General features: G+C 63.4%; 2 protein-coding genes across 4 annotated transcripts; both read left to right on the forward strand.

Moving 5' to 3' along the window:
- Positions 1–927: 927 nt before the first annotated feature.
- ZMYND19 (zinc finger MYND-type containing 19) lies at positions 928–7620 on the forward strand. The gene is made up of 6 exons (XM_081103096.1): positions 928–1188; positions 2328–2387; positions 3043–3149; positions 3847–3987; positions 6746–6926; positions 7056–7620. Exons 1-6 carry the CDS (start codon positions 1138–1140, stop codon positions 7197–7199), a joined length of 684 nt encoding a protein of 227 aa, XP_080959222.1. The 5' UTR covers positions 928–1137; the 3' UTR covers positions 7200–7620.
- An 813-nt stretch (positions 7621–8433) lies between these two features.
- Positions 8434–16925, forward strand: DPH7 (diphthamide biosynthesis 7). Of its 3 annotated transcripts, none has more exons than XM_081103099.1 (9): positions 8434–10107; positions 10673–10794; positions 11160–11247; positions 12472–12566; positions 12946–13118; positions 13990–14059; positions 14142–14207; positions 14349–14521; positions 15620–16925. In XM_081103099.1, exons 2-9 carry the CDS (start codon positions 10769–10771, stop codon positions 16036–16038), a joined length of 1110 nt encoding a protein of 369 aa, XP_080959225.1. In that variant the 5' UTR covers positions 8434–10107; positions 10673–10768; the 3' UTR covers positions 16039–16925. The 3 variants fall into 3 exon arrangements, with proteins under 3 accessions (XP_080959225.1, XP_080959226.1, XP_080959227.1); XM_081103101.1 differs by having other exon boundaries at positions 9393–10107; positions 15746–16089; XM_081103100.1 differs by lacking the exon at positions 11160–11247 and having other exon boundaries at positions 9287–10107.
- Positions 16926–17885: the final 960 nt, after the last annotated feature.

Below are 17885 nucleotides of genomic sequence, written 5' to 3' on the forward strand. Positions count from 1 at the left end.
ACTCCTCACGGGCTTCTGCCTTCCCCGCTGGAGTAGGAGCAGGCGCTTTAAATGTATGCGCACTGGTGGGTCCTGGGCGCAAAAGCCAAGCTGGAGTGGTTGCCAGGAGGCAAGGCTGGTAGGCAGGCCCCCAAAGAGGCAGACCCCGGAAGAGGCAGACCCCCCAAGAGGCAGGTCCCCCGAAGAGGCAGGCCCCCGAAGAAACAGGTCCCCCCAAGAGGCAGGTCCCCCGAAGAGGCAGGGCCCCCAAGAGGCAGGCCGAGAGTCCCCGGGGAAGCGGTTCTATGCCCTGGACGTCGCCCACCTCAGTTAAGGAGCCTGCGGCCCGGGGAAGGCTGGTATCGCCTGGGTTGGGGGCCGGCCGCCTGGTCGGGAACTGGGCCCAGTGCGGAGGAGACACGGCGGCAGGGGCGGGGGGGTAGGCGGGTCCTCAGCTGGGCTTCTCCGGTGTCCTGCAGGCGCGGCCGGGGCACCGGGGTCCCGCGCTCAACCCCGATCCCGCCCCTGCCGGCTGCCCTGGACGCAGGCCGTTTATGGGAGCCGCGGCGAGTCCTGCACCCTGACCACGGGGCCTCGGACCGCCGGGGGCGCAACGCCCGGAACTGCCCAGGGATCGGGGCGCGGGATCGCGGGTTAAACGCGGGGTCGGGGCGGCCGGAGAGCCGGTGCCGGCACAAAGCTTCCCGCGAAACTGACGTCGCGGGGCGGCCGCGCAGGCCCCGCCCCCGGCCGCGCCCCGCCCCCGGCCGCGCCCCTCCCCCGCGGTCGCCCTGCTGCCCCGCGCGCCTGCGCACTGGCCGGCTCCCCATTGGCCGCGGCGAAGCGGCGCGCTCCGGCTGGTGCAGGGCGCGCCCCGCTATTGGCCGGAAGGCGGCGGGCGGGGGTGTGTCCGCCCCGCGCCCCGCCCTCGTCTCCGCTCGCGGTGGTGCGCGCGGCGGCAGCGGCGGCGCGTGGCAGGTCCGGCGGGCTCGAGGCGGCGGCTGAGGCGGCCCGGTCCCGGCCCAGCCTCGTCCCGCCCGGCTGCCCGGACCCGACCCCTGACCGCCCGCCCGCCCGGCTCGCTCGGCGCGCCGCGGCCCCGCCCCGGCCCGGCACCTCCCCAGGGAGCGGCGCCGCCGGCCGAGCGCAGGCCTGGCCATGACCGACTTCAAACTGGGCATCGTGCGGCTCGGCCGGGTGGCCGGGAAGGTGAGCGGCACGGGCCGGGGGCTGGGCCGGGGGGCGCGGCGTCGGGGCGCGGGACTGGGGCTGGGTCGGGGCCGCGGGGCCTGGCCGGGGGGACAGGGCCCGGCGGTTGTGCGGGTGGCGGGCCGGCGGCGTGTCCCCGCGGGGCACCCTCCTGGGGCCGCGGCCTGGGGCTCGGACGGTGCGCCGCGGCCCGGGAGGCGGCGGCTCTGGCGGCACCTGCGGCGCGGGGACCGCAGCGCCCTTCCGAGGCGGCGCGCTCGCTCCAGGGGAGACCGGTGTGCGCGCCGCTCCGAGCCTGCGGGCCCTCGTGGCGCTTCGCGCAGGTTTCACGCGGCCCGCGGTGGCCACGTCTGGCCGCGCCTCCGAGGGCCCCGCCGGGCCAGGCCTCTCTCTGCTGCTCTCCCGTCCCGGCCCCGCCTCCGCCTGTCCGAGGCTGGGGCTCCCGCGCCGGTGGGCATTGAGGCTTGGCTGTTTCCAGGAGCCGGCCGCCGTGCCGCTGACCAGCCGCGGACCGTACCCTGGATGGGAACCCTGTTCCCATCGCCGGCGGCGGAAGCTCCGGGTGGGAGAGGAGCAGAGGCGGTCAGATGCAGGTAACACGGGCGCAGACCCTAGGCGACAGCGTCCCGCCCTGCGAGAGGCGTGGCGCTCCAGCTAGGGAAGGGGGGCCCCCGCGGCTCTGAGACCCCGACTCCGCGCCCAGCTGCCTCCATGAGCCTCCAGACCTTTTCCATGGCACAGAAAGGACAGCGCAGCGGGCAGCTGTGTGCCGGCCGCCCCGCTTAAGAAACGAACAGAGTCGAAACCTTCCGGATGTTCTGCCTCAGTCCCAGCCCTCCCCCTGCTCCCCTGAAGCCGCAATGTCCCGCTAGGCTTATTGGCACCTGAAACCACACAGAGTCGAGGTTGGCCGGCTTGGTGGCAGGTCGGACGGGCAGCCTCCTGCGGGTGGCAAGTGCAGCCTGGTGCCCGCTCCTCTGGTACAGTCTCGGGTGGGAATGACCAGCCCTGCCACCGCTACCTGCTCTGTGGCAGGCTGTCCACCCCTCGCCTGCTGAGCTCTGACTCCGAAGGGGCTGGTCCGGAGCCAGGACCTTGCTGGTCCCTAATGTAACTTGTGAAATGTGGTTACTTTGTAGACCAAGTACACGCTGATCGACGAGCAGGACATCCCGCTGGTGGAGGGCTACTCCTTCGAGGTAAGGGCGGGGGGCCCCCTTGCCAGCCTGCTGGGGTGGGAGGGCCCGGGAAGCTCCCTGCAGAACCCGGGCTCCGCGCTGCCTCCATGGCACTCTTCCTCCCCAAGGGCCGCCCTGATCGCTTCTCCTCCCGAAGAAGAGACCAGTTGTGTCACATTCGTGACCGAATTCAACTGGACAAGCCCTGGTGCCTTAGGAGACTGTCCCCCCACCTCCCCTCTGGCCCGGGCCCTGGCCCTCCTGGTGCCCTGTGCTCCTTCCTCTCATCCTCTGGCACCCTTGCCTTCCACTGCCGCTGCCTGACCAACTTGTGTTCATGCCCGGTCCCCCAGCGCTCTGCCCTCCCTGACATCCTCGGGAGACGACCCACACACTCCTGCAGCGGCTGCTGGAGCAGGGGCGCCTCTCACTGGTTGTGGGCTTTTGTAAGGGGAGGGAAGCCCGTTTCTCTCTGTCCACAGCGTTGTGCACAGTGGCTCGTCCGTCGCGCTCAAATGCAGGAGCTTGGGACACGCTGGCTCTGGTGCGGTGTGTTGGGGACTCCCAGGGTCCCAGCAACAGACCCGCTCCGTCCCTCTGCCTCATTCACGTCACTCGGTTTCTCTAAGAGGAATTTGAATGGCTTCTCAGCAGCCCTGTGCCTGTTCCTCCTCAGGCCAGGATGGAAGTGGACGCAGACGGAAACGGGGCTAAGATCTTCGCGTACGCCTTCGACAAGAACCGGGGAAGGGGCTCGGGCCGGCTGCTGCACGAGCTGCTGTGGTGGGTGTTTCCAGGCTGCGTGCTCCCCGCTGGCCCTGCGTGAACCTGGCGCCCACGGGGTCGGGGAGCCAGGGCGGCCTCCCCTCGTGCTCCTGTGCCCCTCTGCTGGCTCAGGGGAGGGGCCGCTTAGGTCTCCAGACCACGTGCTCTTTCTGCTCGCAGCTCACTGGGCCCTCACGGCCTCCCAGGGAGGGTGGGGTCTGGTCCCCGCCGGCTCTTTCTTTTTTATTATTTTTTTATTGTCTAAAGTTTTACATATGTCTCCTTTTTCCCCCATTGACACCCTCCCCAGCCATTCCCACCCTGGGCAAGCCCCCACCGCCCCAGTGTCTGTGTCCATTGGTTCTGCTAATATGCCTGCCGGCTCTCGCTGAGCCTGTTGGTGGGACGTTGGTGGGACGTGGGGAAGCGGCGGCCTTCCTTGGTGTGCACAGGGGGGCCGCTCAGAGGGGCGTCTCTAGACTGTGCTGCAGGGTTTGGGGTTCCAGCCTTGGCTCCCTGCAGCCCACCCAGCTCTTCATCCAAGGGCTAAACTGTCAACCTGTCTGGTCCAGTTTGGGCCACAGGCTGGCACCCTGGGGTTCCCCTGGGCATCGCCATTCCTGGCGTGTGCCCATCAGTGTGCGAGGGGCAGTTCAGATTGCGTGGCCGACACGTGGGGCTGTCTGGAGGCAGGTCGAAGAGTGTTTGTTTCTAGGGAGCGGCACAGGGGCGGCATCGCTCCTGGGTTCCAGGTTGTGCATCTCAACGCGGTGACCGTGGACAATCGCCTGGACAACCTGCAGCTGGTGCCGTGGGGCTGGCGGCCCAAAGCGGAGGAGACCTCCAGCAAACAGAGGTGGGTCTTCCCAGCTGGCCAGGCGGCGCGAGGACCGCCCGCTCTCATCACCAGGCCCACGTCCCCGCTCTGCTCTGATGCTGCTGTGGTTCAGGGATTTGGGGGGACCTCCTGTTCTTGGAGGTGGGTAAGGTCCTGATGCTTCTCTCTGTGGGAGGGTCATCTGAGGACGGGCTCTGTCGGGAGCAGTGTCGTCTGGGCCGGATGCCTGCACGGGGCAGGACTTCTCTCTATCCCCGAGGCAGTGAGGTGTCTGCAGCTCGCTGTGCGCACAGACAGCTCTTTTTGTCACGCTCCTTGCCCAACAGTTTACGCAGTGGTTGAGGGAAGCAGGCGGCGTGGACTGGGGGCGTGGTCTCCTCTCTGAGTCCTGCAAACAGCGCTTACGCTCAGGACAGCGCAGGCATCCGCCTGGGTGGGAAGGCTGCTCTGAGGGCAGTTCCTGCGGCCCGGGGGGCGCCCAGCTCTGAGCTTGGTGGAGCCCTTGGAGCGAGCTGGGGGACCAGCAGCAGGACGGGGGCTGGGAGCTGACACTGGTTGCTGACACTAGCCAGGGTGTCTGGCCACACGTGCATTCCAGGCTCAGAGGGCTCCCTGGGGTTTCTGCGTGTCCTCAGGCCTCTGGGCAGCTGTTCCCGACGGTGGTGGCGACTCCCAGCGGACAGATGTCAGTGAGACGGGTGAAGTGCCGCAGGTGTCATCCTCACGGTCTTGCCTGAGCCTGAGCTGCGGACTGGGAGCGGCAGGGTTCAGAGGCCAGGTGTAGGGGTGGTCCCCGGCGCTCAGGACGAGAGGGGCAGGGCTGGGGCCAATCCTCTGCGTTCTCGCCTCTGATGCTAGAGTATGGCCCTAAAACTCCCTGATCTTGAGGGAAACTGACCCTTCTGTAATAGTTATCCTCCTAGATTTTTGGTTGAAAGTGACAGAGCCCTGGCTGATAGGTCAGTCGCCAACCGGAGGCCCACGGATCGCTGCTGGTCTGTGAGGTCCGAGAGGTTGGCGACTGCTGGGTTAGAGCATTGGCCTGATGGGCAAGTTTCCTACAGACTCAACCAATGGATACACAAATGAGTGGAACAAGACAGGGATCTCTCCCCCCCTTCCTGTCTCTCTCACAAATCAATAAATTAAAAACAAAAAAAGGAAACAGCCCTGGCTGGTGTCGCTCAGTGGTTAGAGTGTCAGCCTGCAGACTGAAGGGTCCTGGGTTTGATTCCAGTCAGGGGCACATGCCTGGGTTGCAGGCTTGGTCCTCAGTGGGGGACATGCAGGAGGCAGCCCATCAATGATTCTCTCTATCATTGATGTTTCTGTCTCTTTCCCTCTCCCTTCTTCTCTGAAATCAATAAAGTATGTTTTTTAAAAAATATATATTTTCATCGATTTTTTACAGAGAGGAAGGGAGAGGGATAGAAAGTTAGAAACATCAATGAGAGAGAAGCATCGATCAACTGCCTCCTGCACGCCCCCTACTGGGGATGTGCCCCCAACCAAGGTACATGCCCTTGACCGGAATCGAACTTGGGACCCCCAAGTCCGCAGGCCAACGCTCTATCTCTGAGCCAAACCGGTTAGGGCTAGTTTGGTTTTTTTAATAGCAGCCATGACTGGTGTGAGTCGGTATCTCATGGTAGTTTTGCATTTTCCCGACACGAGTGATGTTGAGCATATTTTCATGGGCTTTTGGGCCATTTGTATGTCTTTGGAGAATGTGTGTTCAGGTTCTTTGCCTGTAAATTGTGTTACTTTGTTGAATTGCAGCAGTTCTTCATGTCCTCTGTAATCCATGATCAGGCCTATGGTCGGCAAATCTTTCCCTCGTTTTGTGGGTTACTCTGGACAGTGTCTTTTGATGCACAGAGTTTTTAGATTTTGTGAAGTCCAATGTGTCTACTTTCTCTTTGTCGCCGGTGGCTTGGTGCCATATCCAAGAAATCTTTGCCGAGTCAGGGTAGTGCAGCTTTTGTCCCGTATTTGATTCTGAGAAGTCTTGTGTGTGAGGTCTTATGTTTAGGTCCTTGGTTCATTTTGAGTTAACTTTTGTGTATGGTGTTAGGTGAGGGTGACCCTTCCCTTTCCTCTTTTTTTTTAAAAAAATGTTTATTGATTTTTACAAAAATACAAGGAGAGGGAGAAGAGATAGAAACATCAATGATGAGTGAGAATCACCCTCTGGCTGCCTCCTGCACGCCCCACACTGGGGATCAAGCCCGTAACCCTAGGCATGTGCCCCGACTGGGAATCGAACCAGTGACCTCTTGGTTCCTGGGTCGATGCTCAACCACTGAGCCATACCAGCCGGGGCCTCTTCCCTCTTTTACCCGAGTCCCCACAGGCCTGGGGGTTAAACTTCTCTGGAAGGTCACGGTGCTGCCTGTCAAGGCGCCTCGCTCTGGAGCCCTGGTTGCAGCCCTGCTGTCCACTCACACAGACCGGTGGTCAGAAGGATGTGGGGCAGGAGGAGCAGCCAGAGGCAGAAGCAGGCACTGCTGGGGCCCTGAGCAGGGAGGGGACGGCCTGCTGGCTCGGGTGGCGGGCGCGGCTGGGTCCTGAGGCCGGGTCCTGTGCCTGCGTGGCCCTCGTGCGGGAGACCCAGCCCTGCTCTGCGCCTTTCAGTGGGGAGACCGCGTGCTACAGAGTAGGACACGTGGAGATGAGCCCACAGTGCGGTGGGGTCTCCTGAGCAGGAGGACACAGGTGGCCATCCTGGGGTCCTGCCTCATCCCCGGTGCCTGGAGCTGGGCCCCTTCTCCTTCAGGGAGCAGAGCTTGTACTGGCTCGCAATCCAGCAGCTTCCCACGGACCCCATCGAGGAGCAGTTCCCCGCGCTGAGCGCCACGCGGTACTACAACGCCAACGGGGACGTGGTGGAGGAGGAGGAGAGCTCCTGCACCTACTACGAGTGCCACTACCCGCCCTGCACGATGATCGAGAAGCAGGTACGGCCGCGCCGCTCCCGGCCTTGGGCCCCTCGGGCCTCCTCAGCCGCGGGGCCGGGGCCAGGGCCGGGTCCTCCCGTCGGAGTAGTCCCTCCGCAGGACCAAGAGGTACCTGCTCTGTGCTTTCAGCTCCGGGAGTTCAACATCTGCGGGCGCTGCCAGGTGGCCCGGTACTGCGGCTCGCAGTGCCAGCAGAAGGACTGGCCCGCCCACAAGAAGCACTGTCGGGAGAAGCGGCGCCCCTTCCAGCACGAGCTCGAGCCGGAGCGGTGACTGGGCAGCGGCAGCACGGCCCTAGGCTCCGGGCCTGCCCTGGCACCGGGACACGGTGTGGGGAGCCTGGTGTGGAGGAAGCCAGCGCCCGGAGCGGCAGCGGTGGCGGCGGCGGCCCTGGCTGCGGGCACTTGGCGGGGCCCAGCGCTCCCCGGGAAGTGCCCCTCCAGTAGAGACAGCTGGGAGGCTCCCGCCAGGATGCTTCTCATTATTTATATGTTAATATGTTTGTAAACTCATGTACAGTTTTTTGGGGGGGAGGCCGAGGGGGGTTAGGAATTACAAATAGAATCATTTGCTGTCATCCTCAAGCAGCAGGCGGTCAGGCCATGTGTCTAAAACTGTCAGGGAGCAGGAGCCGGCCCAGGAGCGCGGCCTCGGGCGTGGCATCTACTAGGAAAGTAAAGGGCAGTCACCTAGCATCTGCTCTGCGCTCCTCCTTGACTGCTGAGCCCGTTTCCGAGTGGGCCGGGCCCTGGGGTGGGGGGCACCTGCCTCCATCCCAGGCTTCTCCCAAGGGTGAGGCCCAGACCCCCTGTCCTGTGGCTGTGGAGCCGACCCAGGGGATCGCAGCCCAGCTCTGCAGTTCTCGCCTGGACTCACTGAGTGGCCGACAGCTCCGTGGGGGCTCGCCTGGCAGGTCTCTGAGGCCCTGCCTGTGAGCAGCGACCAGGAGGATGGGAGGTCTACCCCTCACTCAACGGGCTGGGCATCCGCCCTCCCTGGAGCCACAGGTGTCGGAGCCGGGCCGCCTCTCCCCCGTGGCAGCACGCCTTGCACGGCCACCCTGGGGCAGTGAGCTGGGCTGTGTGGTTGGCATCTGGCAGGAGGGTGAGGCTGGCCCTCCAGTGTGACTGTCTGGAGGTCCTGCTACGCTCCATGGCAGCTCTTCTGTGTGCCCACTGTGTCCCTGGCTGGGCAGCCCCGTGCTGGCCTCTGGTCCCCCTGAGCGTCCTGCCGCTCCTGCATGCGAGGTGTCCTGTGTGTGTCCTGGAGAACAGGACGGAACGTGACGGAGCACACCGGGAAGGCAGGCTGTTCTCAGCCTGCAGGAGGGTTTCTGAACGTGAGGACGCCGGACCCCACACACTTGTTTGCCCAGAAGCTCCTTTGCGGCTGCAGGTCAGGCGTGGGATTCCTGGGTCCGAGACAGTTTTGCTGCACCTGGGAGGTCTGTTCAGGTCCCTCCAGACCCTGGGTTGGGCAGTGATGGGCTCAGAGCCAATGGGGACAGTGACGTGATCCTGAGAGACGGTTGTCCCTACAGCTTGTTTGAGCTCTTGGGACATTCTCAGGTGACTCCTTCCAGAGGCCAGTTCTGGCCAGGACCGTTGGGGGCGGGGCCTATGTAGGTGGGCATGTTGCGTTTGGATGGTCTTCCCGGCACGGGCCCCACGTGTTCAACAGTTGCTTTTAAACAAGTTCCTGGGCAAGGAGGCACCAGGCTCTGGCTGTGGGTTTTGCCTGTCCTTTGGGGAGTGGCCAGGGTGATGTCCAGCTGGTCTACACCCTCTGGCCAGCACACAGTGCTCTGCAGTCAGCCATTTGTCAGAAAACCACATGGGAAGGGCGGTGCCCAGCGTCTGCTGACCACAGCGCCCACTGGGTCCTGACACTTGGCTGCTTTCTACAGTGTCTCGTGGCGCTTTGGGCAAAGCCTTGCCCTGGGGATCGCTGTCGGCCATGGAGCTGGAGCCACAGGAGGCAGCCAGCCCGTAGCTGATGTCCATGTGTCCAGTCTGCGCTGGAGCTGGGAACGTGGCCTTGGCCTGGAGTTGGTCTCTGCAGTAGTCCCTTCCCTGTGCTCATGTCTCCACCATGGCCCCTGGAGCACGAGCTAGACTAGACGGTCCACTAGCTTCCCTTGTCCACTGCCTGACACCCAGCCCCAACCTCTTGATCTTTGTGGCCACGCAGCTGAGAGCATCTGCGAAGCCCATTCGGAGGGTGCGTTCACGGCGGGGCTTGTTTCTAACCTGCTGGGAGTGTGGCGGGCGGGCTGTTGACCTCGTTTGTCCCAGATAGAAAAACATCTCTTTTCGGGACACTGCAGCCCATAGCAGGGTCCACGACTTGTCTTCCCTCCTAACTCTTCAACGGTGTCAGCGTCCTCTAGCCTCCTGGGTTGACCATGGCTGTGCTGGCCACTCCCTTATATCCTAGATCTAAGTGGCGGGGGACCCCTGCCCTCCCTGGACGCTGGCTGTTCTCCGTGCACCTGCACCTGCTGCCGAGGGCCTGGGCTCCCCTTGAGGGCCCAGGACCCCTCGGCACCTCCAATTGGGCCTGTGTCCTCCCCCGCTGCCCTGGCGGGCAGGCCTGCGTCCTGGCTGCGCCCACTTGCCTTACTGGGTGGGCAGGAGGGCAGCCGAGGCCCAGCTCCTTCCACCCTGGACTCCGCTGCATTAATGTCTAGGCCCTTTGCACGCTTCCACCCTCCGCTCCCCTCGTGGGCCCAGCTGTCCTGCCAAACCCCAGGCAGGGGGCGCGCCCTGGCACGTGGGGCCGGCTGAGGTCCGCCGGCCGGCAGGGGGCGCAGGAGCCTGGCCTTACGAGGGGCGGCAACGGCGGCCGGAAGTCCCGCCCCGACACACCGGAAGGAGTCGGGAGGGAGGTGACAGCGGGAGGGGAAGAAGTACCTCCTCCCACGCTAGGGTTCCGGCCCCAGACCCCAACCCCGCTGTCACCCCGGCCTCGGCCCGACCCGCGTCACAAACTGGCCTCGCCATACCACCACCGCAAATGGGTCCTCGGCGCGCCCGACGGCCGGGAGCCGGGCGGCCCCGTGCAGCTGCTGCAGGCGGTGGACACGGAGTACTCGGCGGACACGGTGGAGTGGTGCCCGTTGGAAGGCTGCAGGCGCGTGCTGGCCTGCGGCACCTACCAGCTGCAGGAGCCGGAGGACGAGGTGCGCGGGCCCGGCCCTGGCGCCTGGCCGTGCTCCCCGGCGTGTAGCCGCGCGCAGGGGGTCTGGGAGGGCGAGATGGGGCTCCTGGGGCCGGGCACCCCGCCCCCATGGCCAGACCTCTCTGCAGCCGGGGAGCTGAAGGGCGCCCCCTGTGGGAAGCGGCGGGGCGACGTGGGCCTTGTGGCTGGGGTAGACCCTGTGTGCAGCGCGGCTCCAGCTGATGGGTCAGGTCTCCAGTAAAGAGGAAGTGGGGTTGTGTAGGGACTGCACCCCATCTGTGGGAGCAGACATGGGGGCCCAGCCGGACCCCGGGGAGTGACAGCTGGCGCCGGACGCAGGCCTCCGCCAGGACTGCCCTGCGCGGCCCTGAGCTCAGCTGGCCCATCGGCTGGGGTACGAGGCTCTGCGCTGGGCCCGCACATCGCACACCCGTGGGAGGGACATTCTCTAGTTCAGAAAGTGGGGGCAGCTCGCAGGCAGGATCCGCTCCCCACCTCTTTCCCTCGCCCCTGCCCCACCGGCAGCCTGGGTCAGGGCCCCTTGGACACATCTGCGTCCTTTGTAGTGCGAGCAGGACGTCCCTGAGCCGCAGGCCCGGCTGGGCCGTCTCTACCTGTACCGCTGCGATGACGGCTCTGTGGCTGAGATCCAAAGAACAGACATGGCTGCCATCCTGGACATGAAATGGTACGAACTCGCTAGCAGCCCCGTGGCCCGTATCTTGTCACTGGCAGGGAGCCCGATGCCTGGCAGCACCCCACAGACGGGCAGCCTCTGAGCTGTGGCTTGTCTCTTTGCTGTCCTGCCCACCTGCGGGCACTTGCGGGGTGATGCAGCCTTGGGGTTCATTTCCTTTGTCGGTCTCCGAGCCCCAGAGTCAGGATCGTTCTGAGAAGTGGTGCTGGTGTTAGGATTCGTAAGCTGGGAATCTTGTTAGCACGGGGTTGTAGGCTCCAAAACAGTGTAGGGGCTTCCGTGTGAATGGCAAGTTCCTGGGGTGCACTGTGCTGTCCTGTGTCCCGTTCTGACTGGCACGTGAACTCCCCGCTCAGGTGCCATGTCCCGGTGGCCGGCCATGCCCTCTTGGCTGTGGCTGATGCTGATGGGCTCATAGGGCTGTACCAGCTGCTGGGATCCAAGGTTAGTGGCTGGGGACCGGCATCCTCGGGGAGGGGGGGGTGGGGGGTGGGGGGGGGGAATGCGATGGAGACGGTCTGGGAGGGAGTGTCTTCGGGGGTTCGTCTCTGCCGGGAAGTCTGGCACGCAGCGGTCTAAGGCAGCGCACAGCCCACTTTAACGTAGCGGGTTCTGCTTCTCCGAGAGGAGGTCGCTTACGTGTCACCCGCAGAAGGGCTGAAGCCACAGGCTGCTGGCTTACCTGTCGATGGGTCTGAAAGGTCCTCTGTAAGGAGAGCCTGGACCACTGTTCTTTTTTTAAAAAATATATTTTTATTGATTTCAGAGAGGAAGGGAGAGGGAGAAATATCGATGATGAGAATTACTGATCAGCTGTCTCCTGCATGCCCCCCACTGGGGATCAAGCCCACAACCATGACCTCCTGGTTTATAGGTCGGGGCTCAACCATTGAGCCACACCGGCCGGGCATTAGTGACTCTTATGTGGGACTGGCCCTTCTCAGCGACAGTTGGGAGAGCACAGAACCACTGCGGGGACTTGCTGGGTGTTTGACAGCAGCCCTGACCGTTGCGAGTCCTGTGGGGAGGGGAGTGGACAGCCCCCAGGGCCATGCCTGCTCTGGAGCACACGGCCTGCGGCGAGAGGGCTGGAGCAGAGGCCCAGGGGCGCCGGGTTCGGGTTTGTGGCAGCGGAGGGCTCCAGTGGAAAGGCCTTGCTCCTGGCCTCAGGGAGCAGCAGCCTGTCCTGGGAACGAGGGAGGAAGACGGGACCCAGGGATCCAGGCAGGAGCCGGGAACCACCTGAGGGGCAACTGCTGGGAGCCTGTGGGTGGGGTTAAGCGGTCCAGGTTGCGTAACAAAACCTACGTAGATCTTAGGAGATAGACGGCACTTAGTGGCCAGGCGCGTGGCTTTTGAAAAGGAACCCAGAGGAAAGTGTCGTTGTCTGTGCCTCTGAAGGTCCAGCAGCCTGCGGAGCTGAGGGCGGCCACCAGGGCCCTTCCAGGCCACGTAGGGGTGTGAGAGCTTGGGGGGTGGGAGGGGAGAGGCCTGCCTCCCCAAGGTCGCGGCTGGGAATCCCTCCTGCAGGTGTGTGAGCTCTCGGGCCTCCCCGTGAGTGCAGACGTTCACCTGGGAGTGAAGGAGGGCGAGAGGGCGTGGCGGCCGCCGGAGCTGGAGGCTGACCCCCAGGGTCCTGGGCCGCCCTTGACTCGGTCTCTCCCCCAGGAGACCACCTACACCCTGCAGCCGTTTGCCAGCTTTGCCCTGGGCAAGCAGTGTCTGGCCTTGTCCCTGGATTGGTCCACTGGGAAGGCGGAAAGGTAAGGGCCACGTCTTCGCGCTCACGGCTCATTCCTGCTTTCACGCGGGAGCATTGGCACCACCTGTGCTGCCCCGGCTGCAGCTCCCCAGACCCGGGGGTGTCACGCCAGCCCCCCGAAAGGACGGAAATGCCAGCCTTCTAGATGAAGGGCAGGGTCTCCACCAGGAGAGGCTGACACTGACATGTCCACAGGCTGAGTGGGAGCTCCGCTCTGCCAGGTGCCCAGGCACCTGCTTACAACGAGGCACGTGCCAGGCCATGCAGAGCCTCGCCCGGGACCGACTCGGGGCACAGCGTGTAGCTGCTTGGGAACCTGAAGCGTGATGAGTTTGGGTCTGGGTGAAGTTCAGCGGGTTCTCCATTGCTCCCGTGTCTAGGGCCAGTCCCCAGCCCTTAAAAATCATCAGCAGCGACTCCAAGGGCCAGCTGCACCTCCTGAAGCTGGACGAGGCGGGGTCCGGGCTGCACGAGGTGGCCACCTGGCAGGCCCACAGCTTCGAGGCCTGGATTGCAGCTTTCAATTACTGGCAGACGGAAGTGGTGTACTCAGGTGGGTCTCCTGCGCTGGGCGGCGGTCACACGTCGGCCTCACGCCTCTCCGAACACCGAACGTGTGCGGGAAGGAGCGAGCACACGAGGTGGTCGGGCCCTGACCCTGGCCTCGCTGGGATCTGAGACCTTGTGTGCAGAATGCGCTTTTTGGGGCCAGAGCTCTGGCTGGTCCCCACCTCTCAGCACAGCGGCGTCCGCTGCAGCATCTGTGGGGCCTGGGTGGTGCTGACGGCGGTGGCAGCGGGAGCCCTCCCTCTGCGGTGCTGTCTGTGCCGAGTCGGCGGAGGCCCCGGCGTGGCCGGTGCTGTGAGTCCCGGGCTGGCTTGGTAGCTGGATTTCGCGTTGCTGCTGCCCTTATGGTGGGTTACCTTCCTGAATGAAGGGGAAAGGGAGAGATGGGTCGACTTCCTGGGGCTGCGACTTGGGGACGAGAAGGGAACGGTGGCCTGTGCAGCCTCTGACCCAGGCAGGTTCTCTCCCCGGAGGTGGTGGCCGTGGTCTCTGGGGGGACAGGAGAGGAGCGGCTGGATGTGCAGGATGCAAAGACCCCACCTATTCCTTCTCCATTGCGGCTGGAAGGAGAGGCAGGCTGTTCTGTCAGACCCAGGAGCTGGGCACCCCCACCAGAGCCGTTCCTGCCAAGGTTCTGGCCACGGCTCCTTCGGCCCATCTTGCTTGGCTCCTCACCAGCCGTCCCTTCTTCCCCTGCAGGCGCCTGAGGCTGAAGGCAGTTGTGGCTCAGGGGTGCTCTTCAGTCTGGTGGCAACCAGAAACCCCAGGAAAAGTCGCCCCTCAGACTCGAGTTCCCTCCCTGAGACACGGCCACCTGCTGCCCCAGGGCCCTCGTCAGTGGTGCTTCTCTCCCACAGGTGGGGACGACAGCCTGCTGAGAGGCTGGGACACCAGGGCACCTGGCGAGCCTACGTTCACCAGCAGGAGGTAAACCCAGGGCCGGCAGAGGCTGTGACCGCGCGGCGTCCGCCTGCCCTGCGCCTGCTGAGGTCTTGCCCTTTGGTTACAGACATCGCATGGGGGTGTGCAGCATCCAGAGTCACCCCCACCAGGAGGGCATCCTGGCCACGGGGAGGTGAGGCCGCGACGGTTCCCGGGTCCTTCCTGCCATGGGGCCAGGGTGCAGGTGTGGGCGGGGGCTTGGTCCCGGGTCCTGGTGCGTGGGGCGGGCTCCCGGGAGACGTGCCCGCACTGGGGCCCTGTTGTTGGGTTTCAGCTATGACGAGCACGTTCTGCTGTGGGACACGCGGAACATGAAGCAGCCGTTCGCAGACGTGCCTATGCAGGGCGGGGTGTGGAGGCTCCGGTGGCACCCCCTGCACAGCCACCTGCTCCTGGCGGCCTGCATGCACGGTGGCTTCAGTGTCATCGACTGCCAGCAGGCCACGGGTAAGTGGGGCTCCCAGCTCCTGCCCGCAGCCACCAAGCCCCACACACCCCAGGGTCCCAGGCCTGGCTGTGGTCGCCCCGAGTCTCAGTTGCGAGCACTGGGCCCTTGTGCTGCAGCTCTTCCCTGACCAGCTTGGGTGTTCTGGAACCTTCTGTATTGCTAGGGACCTCTGTGGCAGGAGCCTTCGCACTTTCACGTTCCTCACCACCCTTGGCCCACCTTCTGCCTGTTCTTCCTGCCAGCGCACAGTGTGGTCTGCGTGGCCTGGGGCCCCAAACATGCTTCACTGACCCTCACTATGGGCAGAACCAGCACCGGTTCCGCCAGCTCTGCTGGGCCTTCCTGCAGCGTGTGCTATGGCAAGTCCTGGGAATCGCCAGGCATCGCCCTGGCCTGTGCGGCCCTGCTTCGTCCTTGCGCGTTCTGATCGCGAGTCAGGTTGCTGTGCCCCTGACCCCTGCGTGTGGGAGGCAGCAGCAGCCACCCTTCCGGGGCTGTGACCTTCCAGCTGGTGGCGGCGCTCTGCGCTCCCACCCTCACTGGCCCTGGCTTTCCCCAGCGGCTCCTGCCAGCCTCGGCCCTGCCCTGGACCCGGGACCCCCTCAGGCTTGGAGACCGCTCATTTCTTCTGGTCGTGTTGCTCTCAGGCCTTCCGCAGCTTTGTGCCTCTGGATGGAGGCCTGGCCTCTTCCCAGTCCCACCTCCAGCCTCAAAGTTGCCATAGCAACTCACCACCAGGAAACTGCTCCTGTTCAGACTCTCAGCTGAGCATGCTGACGGGGTGACCCTCCCGCCTGGTCGCAGCCCCAGGCCCTTCCCCCGTCCCTTGTGTGTGGCTCCTCCCGGGAGCCCTGTTCTCCCCCCGCCTCACGGGTGCTTGTTCCGCTCCTCCTGCCTCCCCCCCCTCCACGGCAGCTCCTTTGTCCTCAGCTGCGCACGTGTCCTGCCAGCCCGGCCGAGTGCTCTCGGGTGCAGGGCGCATCACGCCTGGTGTCGGCTCGCCTGTCCACATCGCATGCCTGAGGGCGGGCAGGGCCAGCGGCGGGGTTGAGACCGGCTCTGCGTAACGTTGCGTTCCCTGTTCTGTCTCTGTCCAGAGAAGCAGCAGGACATGTGTACGATCTCTGTGTCCCACACGCTGCCCAGTTCCCTGCTGTACGGAGCCGACTGGTCCTGGCTCACCTTCTGCCGTCTGCCTGACACTGAGCCATCATCCCACTCAGGGTCCTTGTCCGGCAGCGACCCAGGAGCCGGAACAGAAGACGTGGCTGGAGACCAGTGGCCGGAACCTCCCTGTCCTGATGGTCTAACAGACGACGGGAGCGGAAGCAAGGAAAGGACTTCTCCCCAGCCGTCCACAGAGGACGTGAGGAGGGGCAGCAGCCAGCTGCACAGCCCCAGGACCAAGATCTGTGTCTGTGACTCGGGCATGGAAGCAGACCTTAACATCCACCTGCTGGCCACTTGCTCCTTCTATGACCACGCTCTTCACCTCTGGGGGTGGGAGAACAGCTGAGCCGGGGGACAGGCCCGGGCTGGGGGTTATAAAGACAGTGCTGTGAACGAGCTCTCAGACCCTCACTGGGCTTGCTGGTCTCCGACGCCTCGTGCAGGGCCGCATCTCGGGGAATCTGCAGAGTGGACAGGCAGGAGCTGTTGGCTCTTAGTGACCCTTACCTGCTGGGCCCTTCCAACGGTGACGCCGGCCCTGACTGGTGTGGCTCAGTGGGTACATTGGCCTGCAGACTGAAGGGTCCCAGGTTCGATTCTGGTCAAGGGCACAGGCCCGGGTTGTGGGCTCGATCCCCATGGGGGCGTGCAGGAGGCAGGTGACCTATGATTCTCATCATTGATGTTGCTATCTCTCCCTCCCTTCTTCTCTCTCTGAAATCAATTTAAAAACAAACACAAAATACGGTGATTCTGGCCCGAGGGCCTGGTGGGCAGTGGAGGGCCTCTCCCAGTTCTCGGGCTTGTCTTCTATGGTTCCGACTTTCAGTTCTTCCTCTTCATTTAAGCAACATTTATAGTAATTGGAGGAAGTTTTTTATTTTTTTTTTAAAATATATTTTGATTTTTCACAGAGAGGAAGGGAGAGAGATAGAGAGTTAGAAACATCGATCAGCTGCCTCCTGCACATCCCCCACCGGGGATGTGCCCGCAACCCAGGTACATGCCCCCGACCGGAATCGAACCCGGGACCTCTCAGTCCTCAGGCTGACGCTCTATCCACTGAGCCAAACCGGTTTCGGCTGGAGGAAGGTTTTTAAAGCTACTTTATATCACCAGAGGGATTGTACATGAAATTTTAAAATAGCAGTTCTCAACCTGTGGGTCGAGACCCCTTTGGGGGTCGAACGACCCTTCCATAGGGGTTGCCTAAATACATCCTGCATATCAGATATTTACATTACGATTCGTAACAGTAGCAACATTACAGTGATGAAGTAGCCACGAAAATAATGTTATGGTTGGGGGTGACCACGACATAAGGAACTGTCGCGGCATTAGGGAGGTTGAGAACCAAAGATCACCCACCCCACCGAGGAACCAGAAGCACGTACACATTTGCCGGCTTTGCAGCACCAAGAGGGTGTGTGCGTGCAGTTGCCTGAGCTGGGGGGGGGGCTGGGGCTGGCCACTTCCTCATGTGGCGTCGGGGACGGGAGCTTCCCGGGGTTGCACATGAGACACCGGGCTCCTGACCCCCGGCTTTCAGACCGTTCATCGTAGGGGCCACTGTTGGACTCGCCAAACGGTCAGCATCACCGAGTAGACGGGTGCTGAGCAGCAACGTGGCTTCTGGTTTATTTTCTGATGATGCAACTCAGCACGCGGGCGGTCGGGTGTTCGGCTCTTCTAAGCCAGTGGTCGGCAAACTCACTCACCAGAGCCAAGTATCAACAGGACGACGATTGAAATTCCTTTTGAGAGCGAAATTTTTTAGACTTAAACTATCTAGATAGGGACATTGTTATTAACTTAATTAGATGACCCCTATGCTGGCCTTTGCTAAAAACGTCCTCAGTCTGATTGAGGTTAAGTTCGCTGAGGTTGACCCCTTCCACCTCTCCCGCCCACACCCGTCCTGTATACCTGTTTCTCCCATCTCCTTTCCGAAAACCCACCTCTGCGCATGGGCCTCGAACTTTCCATCGCACTGCACCCGCGCCCACACGTTATTTTGTGGAAGAGCCACACTCACGGGGCCAAAGAGCCGCATGTGTCTCGCGGGCCGCGGTTTGCGGACCACTGTTCTAGGCTAGCGGGTCGGTTCCGCCCGGTCTTTATGTCCACACGCGCTTACCTCCTGCAGAGCTTGGGTCACTGAAGGTCAACCAAGCACAAAGGTCACAGCTGGGG

This window comes from Myotis nattereri (assembly GCF_964212035.1).
Source record: "Myotis nattereri genome assembly, chromosome: 12".
NCBI classification, from domain to species: domain Eukaryota; kingdom Metazoa; phylum Chordata; class Mammalia; order Chiroptera; family Vespertilionidae; genus Myotis; species Myotis nattereri.

Bases quoted from the DNA above. Each gene is read 5' to 3' on its own strand.
- ZMYND19 (XM_081103096.1), top strand. From the start codon at position 1,138: ATGACCGACTTCAAACTGGGCATCGTGCGGCTCGGCCGGGTGGCCGGG. The intron at 3,150-3,846 runs GTGGGTGTTTCC...GTTTGTTTCTAG, and splicing joins CTGCTGCACGAGCTGCTGTG to GGAGCGGCACAGGGGCGGCA. The intron at 3,988-6,745 runs GTGGGTCTTCCC...CTTCTCCTTCAG, and splicing joins GAGACCTCCAGCAAACAGAG to GGAGCAGAGCTTGTACTGGC.
- DPH7 (XM_081103099.1), top strand. From the start codon at position 10,769: ATGGCTGCCATCCTGGACATGAAATG. The intron at 13,119-13,989 runs GTGGGTCTCCTG...TCTCTCCCACAG, and splicing joins GACGGAAGTGGTGTACTCAG to GTGGGGACGACAGCCTGCTG. The intron at 14,522-15,619 runs GTAAGTGGGGCT...GTCTCTGTCCAG, and splicing joins CGACTGCCAGCAGGCCACGG to AGAAGCAGCAGGACATGTGT.